We start from the raw sequence: 8,588 nt of genomic DNA on the forward strand, positions 1-8,588 counted from the left end.
TTAAAGGGAGAGGGGAGGTGATTACGGACTTGGCCTCAAGGCCCCTCCTACTCCCGCTACCCGGTGACCTTGGTGACACCTAGGCAACCGCTCCGTGCCACCTGCTGGCCTGCCCGTGCCCGGGAATGGCCCCGCCGATGCCGCGGCCGGAGGGACTCTCCTCACGGCAGCAGGCTGTGGGAAGAGCCCGGCTGCCCTCGGTCTATCTCCCACTCAGCCCAAGCCACCGCCCCGGAGGAGCTGGCAGGGAGAGCGCAGACAGGCGCCCCTCCGCGACCGGCGGCGGCGGCGGCAGCGGCGGCGGCGGCGGCTCAGTGCGCAGGCACCGCGCGGGAGCGAGCAGCGCTCCGGGCTGTACATAATACGTGGTGTCTGGGGCCGTGCGCGGCGCAGAGAGGAGATGGGACCAGGGTGGGAGAGCCGCAGCTAGCGCCGCCGCGGTTGCTCAGCTGGCCGAGGGGAGCGCCAGAAGGGACAGGTAACCCTGGCGCCGCCGCTCCTGGCCTGTCGGAAAACTTGGGCTCGGCAGTTTGGCAGGGACGGTGGAGGCTCCTGTGGCTGTCGGCGTCTTCACGGGGGGCATCTTGCGCTGAGGTTCCCGCGGGGAAAGTGAAGGAGAGAAGCCGACAGCCAGGCCGGGGTGGGGGCGGGTACGGCAGGGTCCTCGGACTTAGCCTCCCGGCCCCGGGAAAGCGGCTATCTTCTTGGGGAGGGCTGGTGCCGCGCTGACCGCCGCCAGGAAGGCGCTGGCATCGCTGCCGTGCGCTGCAGGGCAAGGGCAGGGCAGAGACCAGGCTCTCCTCTCTCCTCGTCGTCTCGGTACGCGGGGCAACTGGCGCCAGGCCAGGAGGGGTGAGGGCCAGCAGTCGGTCACGGGAGACGAGCTCTCCGTTGCGGTGCGAGCGCTGCGGAGCTCTTCCGCTGCGCCCGGGAAGCAGCTCTGGAGAGCGGCTCCCGTTGTGCTGGCAGAGCAGCCCGCGGCGCCCGGCTCGGGGGTCGCGACCCGGTGGGGTCGCCGCCTCCCGCTTGGGAGGCCCCGGCCTATATCCCCGGCGAGGCCCAGCCCTTGAACCGGAGAAGGCGCTCCTCACTCCCCGGTGCATGGCAAGGGCGCAGAAGTCGCCTCGAAAAATGAGCTGAACACCACAGACGTCCTTGGGGGAACGGCGGCAGCTGCCCTTGCCGGTCCCCCTGCCCAGCGGCCGCGCACTGAGCCAGTGCCGCGGTGGCATGAGGGCTCGGCTCTGGTGGCCTAGGTCAGGCCAAGAACAGCTTGTCTCAGCCTCTAGCCTGGAAAAGTGCTGGACAATGGCATGACAGGTAGCTGAGCCATCCAAAAGGCCATTTGGGAAACCGCCGTCAAAGGCAGGTTAGTTATTCCAGTATTTGCTCTTCACAGGGTATTGCTTTTTGTAGGTAAAAGCTGGAATCGTGGTCTCTGAACCGAAGGATCAAAATGTGTACATCTGGGAGAGAGGGAGACTTCACTTTGCAAAGCCATTAGCATTAGTGGCTGTGCGGTGTTAAGGAGCAATGGTGCATGCTTATTTGCTCCGTCTTGCTTTTCAGATGCTAATTCCTTACATTTCTTAAAATATGTCCAATCTGTCAGCAAAGGAGTTGGAAAATTTACTGGGTAATTTTTCCTGGAGCTTGCTCATCTTTTTGTCTTCCTGTTCACCAATCCAGTCACACTTCTCTAGATTAGTGGAGAATAGTAAAGCTCAAAGTAAACATGACAGCTTTTGCCATGGAAACAAAAGTTGCTAGGGGATAGATTGCTACTATGCAGCGTGTGAAGCTGTGATCATACATCCCACATGTTCCTAGGCACCTCGGGTTTAGGTACTGAAAAACTTTCAATGATTAAACCACTTCTGTGGTCTGGATGCATGTTCTGAGCTTGCGCACAACAGATTTGGGTAATTGACTCTTTTTAGTGAAAGTTTTCCAACGTCTCAGTGTTTAGCTTCTCAGCCATGAAGGTGAGACATGCGTCAACACTCAGGAAATCATAGCTACTGCAGTATTTATTCATCCAGTGTAATTTGATGCTGTGACACATTTATGGAGAGCTGTTTTCTTGTGCTATACTCTGACAATTTCAGTTCCTCTGTAAGGAGCAAGAACAACATCATTATGTTTACATTACAGCTGAGGAAGGAGACTATCTTAGGCCAAATTACTGGGCTGTTCAATGACTCATGTAGGGCTGAGAAGCCTTCTTCTCTCTAAGGGACAAGATATTTTGCAAAAGGTAGGAGATTACTTAAGTGGAAGAGCATGAGCATAAAGAAAATGTTCAGTAGCACTTAATATTATGCAGTGCTTGAAAAGAATTAATGATGCTGTCAGTCTTTTTTTTCCCCTCACATTTTAAAAGATCATGTGACTTGATAATATCTCAACTCTCTCAAGCAAAAGATCATTCTTTTTGTTTTCCACCTCTCATTTTGTTCATATGCCTGACCAAAACCACCTGCTAGCATTTTAGGTTGCACATAGATTCTTTTTCTTTAGTCACCTCAGGCTATGTTCCTTACCTGCAACTCTTCACCAAGCTGTTAGAAACACTACATCCTCCTTTCTCTGTCTTGACTAAGCCTACAGATAGTGCAGTGAATGTGTGCTAGTGTTTATGCAGCTTTCTGTCACATTACATCAAGTTTTCTTTAATTGCAATAACTACAGTTGCTGGTTCAGACTCAGCGACAGCTTCACCTTCTGGAGAAACCAAAGAAACTCTAAAGTTGTATTCTGATGGCATCTGGAGTGAATGCCATCGAGCTTTGTTGGCACTATCTGGTCATGTTAGGTCTGGTCCTTTTCTGTGTTGGCCTTCTGCAGTTACTTCTGCCTGGGGGAAATGCCTCCCTTTCTGCTCATTATATGATGCTAAATACGCTTAGCTGAATGAATTTAGTTGGCGATGAGTTAGGCATAAGTTATTTAAGGAAGTAGAATTGAATGCAAGAATAAAGATCTAAGTAGGCACCTGAGAGTTTTTTGCAGAGCTTTGATTGCCATCTTTCTTCATGAAGTGAGAGGATGAGTGCTTGTTTACTTAAAGCTAAAACACATGGCAAAGGCAATGGACATAAACTGTTCTTATCCTTGAGCTATGTAAGTTCATGTGGAAGAGCTGTAGGAAGCTATACTAGCGCTTCATCCTCTCCTTTCACCCTAAGGTAGAGGTCTACCTATGAGGCAGACAGAACTCTGGTTCTATGAAAACTCTTCTGTGGAAGGTGGCAGCTAGCTGTTGAGGAAATGGTGGCAGCGAGGAAAGGAAACTTCTTTTTATCCCTTCAGGTAGGGAACAAACAGCAGAAGGAGAGACTCCCACAGGATGCGAAAAGTTGTTTTGCAGAAGAACCAACAGACTCCAAAAGTAGAGTGACTTTCAGCATTTCAGATTACAGACTTGTATCCATACCACTGGGAGTTCTCTATACTTCAGAAAGTAATAGTGTTCAAGAGTATCATAACAGCATAACAAGCATTTTTTTCCCATATAGTAACTATAATGGGAAACATTACTATTAGCCACATAAAACTTGACACAGGGTGGCCCAAGTGCCAGGCTCTCCCTGCTCACCAGAGAAAAGTTACGTGCTGTCTCAAGGTTGTCGATTTTAGGTCCTTGACTGGGAAGGTCAACACCTTCATCACACTCAGGAAGGCACTGATACTATCATCCGAGAGCAAGCCCATCCATCAAGTCAGAAAGTACCTTTTTGATTTTGTGACACCTTATGGTGGCTGAAGGAGAAAAAGGCAACTCACAGGGGATGCAAAGGCAGTTCCAGGTTCAGAGGAGGTTGTACCAGAAGCCATGCTTTCTGCTATCTCTGCTGTTCTGCAAAGCTCAGCCACCAATACTCTCCCCTTTCCTCCTGGAGGGAGCTCTGTCCCTTACAATGGGTCTCCTCCTCCACTTGGTTGTGACTTCTGTGAAAGCCTTGTAACCTCATCACAGATTGAAAGTGATATTTGGTCTGCAAGATTTTGAGAATCTCAAACTATATATATATTAAATATACAAAAGAAATTAAAAAAAAAAAAAATATTAGTGTGGGTCTTTTTTTTAACAAAGAGGAAGAAAACTTTCCTTTGTCCCTGAGTCAAGAGTGCAGCCAGATTCCAAAAGGCTGGGAGACCACTACTTTGCCAGCCAATAGCTTCATTCAGGCTGTTGCCATTACCTATTTGTATTTTCTGGGTTCTGCTTAATTCAAATGCAGCAGCGTTTGTTTTTCATGCATGCTCAAAAATTTCATGCCCAGAAGGATGATCCATTCCTGAAATGCCATAGGCCTGCAAAATCACAAGGTCCTAGATCCCATGAGTATGTCAAATCAACCTTCCTTCCCTCTAAGTAAAATGTTGTGGCAATCAGATGAACTACTTGAAGCTGACATAAACTGAGCTGTGACATTCAGATATAAGTACTGACTATGATCAGCAGTTTCCTTTGAACTAAGACTTTCTGCACTTCTTTAAGGAGAGATTGTTGGTGTTGGTGGTTTTCATAGCATACAAACTGATTTTATTGTAGTCAGATGGAGTTTGGGCATTGACTTCTCTATGGGAAGTTTAGTATTTCCATTTTCCTCTCTTCAGTGAGCAGTTTAGTGCTGTAACAGCATTCCATGTTCTCATTTTTAGTTATCCATATTCAAGTTCAGGATATAGTCAGTTCAACTCCATTTAGGTCTTTATTTGTCTGCTGTCTACAACTATTTGAAGGGAGGCTGTAGCCAGGTTGGGGTTGGTCTCTTCTCCCAGGCAACCAGCAACAGAACAAGGGGACAGTCTCAAGTTGTGCTGGGGGAGGTATAGGCTGGATGTTAGGAGGAAGTTGTTGCCAGAGAGAGTGATTGGCATTGGAATGGGCTGCCCAGGGAGGTGGTGGAGTCCCCATCCCTGAAGGTGTTCAAGAACAGACTGGATGAGGCACTTAGTGCCGTGGTCTGGTTGACTGGGTAGGGCTGGGTGCTAGGTTGGACTGGATGATCTTGGAGGTCTCTTCCAACCTGGTTGCTTCTATGATTATTTTGCCTTTGTTTCTTGCAGCTACAAATATTGTATCAGTGCTTAGTCCTGCACTTCAATAGCTCAGGCAAAAACAAAAAAAAAATTAAAAAACACCTTAGCCAGCAATTTGGCAAGTTCCTATGGTTGCAAGCTACTTAACTGATAGAAGCAGTCTGAATGAGAGGCAGTATGAACCCTTGAGGGATGCTGGCTTTTGTTACCTGATGTTGCCTGCTTCTTTCAGTCTCCATGGAAACACAGTAGCATGCTAGTGCAAAAGATGGAGAGCAGGCACTCTGTGTATGGGAGAGAATGTTCTCTGCAGCACCTTTAGGCTGTGCTGAGCCAAGAAGCTGAGTGCCTTGGGTTTACTTGGGCTGAGTCACCACATGCAACTCTTCCAGGGTGTTTGTTTTGGAAACGGCCCTCCTGGGCTGCTTTTCTTTGTGTTACAAGGAGAGTTTGTACCCAGGTTTACTCTTCTGCCACATTGATAACAATCTGCTTTGCATGGAACCTCTCATTGCAGGTAGGAAGGATGAGCTCCTATGCTGACATCTGCGGGTCCAAGCATGCGCAGGGCAGCACTGAGGGAGGGTACCAACGCTATGGAGTTCGGTCCTACCTGCATCAATTTTATGAGGATTGCACAGCTTCAATTTGGGAGTATGAGGATGATTTTCAGATCCAGAGATCGCCTAGCAGGTGGAGCTCTACGTTCTGGAAGGTATTGCCCATTGCTGTTTACTGAACACAAAAATGACCATTTTGAGATTTTCCCACGCAACTAATGGGTATAGGTATCATCCAGAAGGGCCTTCTGTTGCTGAGATGACAGAATAGACAAGCAGGATGCTCTTACCAAGATAGATTGGCTTCTGAGGTAGTTTTAGGGTCTTTGGATGCTGTAGTTTCTCTGTCACGAGGAGCCATGCCACTGAAACATCAGTCTTGTGTAGGAAACCCTACCTATAGCTTGAAAGTGTAGTTTACATCTGCCCTGCAGCCATAGCAGTACTGCCAGATTATTGGGAATAAAACTGGTAAGTTAGCAACAATAACTCTGAGACTGTGTGACCTAGGAATCAAGTCAATTACAATATCTCCATTAAGATCAGGCAACTTGATGGAATATGAGAACACCAGAGGCTAGAAAGGGCCCAAAATGCAATCTAACTCAACCCCTCTGCTTTGTTGCTGTGACCATTCTCGATAAACGAGGTTCTACACCTAGACTTGAAATGTGCTGGAAATACTCTGTGATCTGTTCACAGCAATAACAACTTCTAAACCTTGCAAAGGAACTACATTTCATGGAATGAAAGCAGGTGCTAGATGTGACCACAGACTGTCATCAGGCACTGAACTGCTGGAGTGCTAACCACCGCCTAATGCAAAAGAAATAACCAGAAATAACACAGCACTGGGGTTAAACTGGTATCCCCTCTGTGACAGGACCTTTGAACACAAAATGTTGCTTACATGTACAGATACATGTTCTGTTGTTTCCAGAAAAGTACTGAGTTACATTTATATGAGCTGTAAAAAGGCAGTTTCTGCATATACTGTAGCTCTAGTATGGCCATGTAGGACCTCAAATTAAAATACCAGCCCTCTCTTAGGGGAGACATTCTGAAAGCTGAATGCCTCCTTGGGCCACTCAGCAGCTGAAAACTAGAAAGGCATATTAATTGTTTCTTTTGTGTCTTTTTGTTTTTCCCACAGGTCGGACTCATCTCTGGGATGGCTTTTATGCTGATAGGTTTAACAGTTCTTGTAGTGGGTTTTCTTGTGCCACCAAAAATCGAAGCTCTTGGGAAAGATGATTTTGTTGTGGTGGATACCCGTGCCATACAGTTTAATGGGTCCCTTGATATATGCAAGCTGGCAGGTGCAATCTTGTTTTGTGTTGGAGGGTCCACTGTGGCAGCATGTCTGATGATGTCTGCTTTTGCTAAAAGTTACTCCAAAGAAGAAAAGTACCTCCAACAGAGATTTAAAGAGAGAATAGCTGATGTAAAAGCCCATTCAAATCCAGTCACAAAAGCGCCAGCACCTGGAGAGTCAAAGATACCTGTCACTTTGTCTAAAGTTCAAAATGTCCAACCTCTATCTGAAACCTGACCCTTTCCTTAGGTTTTATTTCTCACCTGTAGATCACTTTAACTGGAAAATAGCAGCTGTTGTTGGCATATGTGCTAGTCAGTTACAACATCGAGTGCTCTGCTATACAAACACACAGCTGATGGTGAAGCCAATCCAATGCAAATTTAGGATTGAGAAAAGGGGAGTGATGTGATTAGACCTGTGACCAGTATATTCAGTGTATTTGAACTTCTTAATCTGTGTTGAACCAATAAGTCCTTGCAACAACAATTAGCTGTTTAGCTTATAAGATTGCATTCCTAATAAAAACCCAGAGTGTTTATGACAGCTGTACTGGGAACACCTCACATCCCACTGTTCAAAGTTCAGATGAGTTGGTTTTTTGTTCAGTTTTTCTTCTTGGCTTTAAAATACTGTTTAGTCTTACCACCTGGTTCTGCTGTCTGGGAAGCCAAGATTCTGCTGTCTGGGAAGCCAAGATTCTGCCCTTGTAATTTGCACATGTCCTTCTGTACAGTCTGTATCGAAGAAATACTGCACAGGTAAAACATAGGTGACAGTGGGTGCCCTTAACTTGATTGCAGCACACATCACTTCCCAGCAATGCAGCTGTCTGGGAAAGGCAAGTTATACTTGATCCCAAGTTATAATTGACCTGTGTGAAACTGCCACTTTTATCTTAGTCATTGCCATGTTAACAAAGAGTACAAAAATAAAGAGAAGGAATTCATATGGGAGGAGGAACATCATACCTGTATGTCTTTGTTTTGATACTGTTTCTTTCATTGTACTTCATTGTCTTTGAAGCTCATAGAAAATGTTTTCATTTTGGCTGGATGTGGATTACTAAATGCAGTTTGACATGCCCAGGTCCCATGTTCTGTCACTACATGAATACCATGTTAGATGACCTTAACCTATTTATCTAAAAACATTTTGAAATGCTGTTTATATTTTTATAGAGCATAGAAAAAGTTATGCTTAACCAGATAATGTTTGTGACAATGCTTACCTGAAGCTGTGTCCTTTCATGGAAGACCCTTAATTATTTTCCCAGCCAAGACAATTATTTCACTGTCTTAATCTATGGATTTAAATTAAACTGTATAAAGAGAGATGTGACATTTGTACTTTCTGACAATATGTGCCACCTTATAGTTCTGTCTATTTTTTTGAATGGATTGAATAAAATTCTAGGTGCAAGCCACCAGTGAGAAGTCCTCCTAGTCAAGCAGGTTTCTCTGTAAATTTCAAATTTGAAAGGCAGAGTCAGCAGCTGAAACTAGTCTCTAATGCATTCTGTGTTCAGCTTTCATAGGTGGAAAAGTCACTTTGATGCTGAGTTAAAATGATTCCACAGATTCTATTGCACTAATAATAGGTATGTAGGTAACAGCTGTGCTCTTTCCCTTGCTGATAAAACGTTTTGTGGTCTGTGACTCAGG

General features: G+C 46.0%; 1 protein-coding gene across 2 annotated transcripts; it reads left to right on the top strand.

The window, feature by feature from the left end:
- The first annotated feature begins 302 nt into the window (after window positions 1-302).
- Window positions 303-8,360, top strand: NRSN1 (neurensin 1). Of its 2 annotated transcripts, XM_064161073.1 has the most exons (4): window positions 303-478; window positions 3,313-3,396; window positions 5,567-5,764; window positions 6,763-8,360. In XM_064161073.1, the coding sequence occupies exons 3-4, from the start codon at window positions 5,576-5,578 to the stop codon at window positions 7,159-7,161; spliced, it is 588 nt and encodes a 195-aa protein (XP_064017143.1). In that variant the 5' UTR covers window positions 303-478; window positions 3,313-3,396; window positions 5,567-5,575; the 3' UTR covers window positions 7,162-8,360. The 2 variants fall into 2 exon arrangements, with proteins under 2 accessions (XP_064017143.1, XP_064017142.1); XM_064161072.1 differs by lacking the exon at window positions 3,313-3,396 and having other exon boundaries at window positions 304-478.
- The last annotated feature ends 228 nt before the right edge of the window (window positions 8,361-8,588 follow it).

Source organism: Pogoniulus pusillus, chromosome 21, assembly GCF_015220805.1.
Source record: "Pogoniulus pusillus isolate bPogPus1 chromosome 21, bPogPus1.pri, whole genome shotgun sequence".
Taxonomy (NCBI): Eukaryota; Metazoa; Chordata; class Aves; order Piciformes; family Lybiidae; genus Pogoniulus; species Pogoniulus pusillus.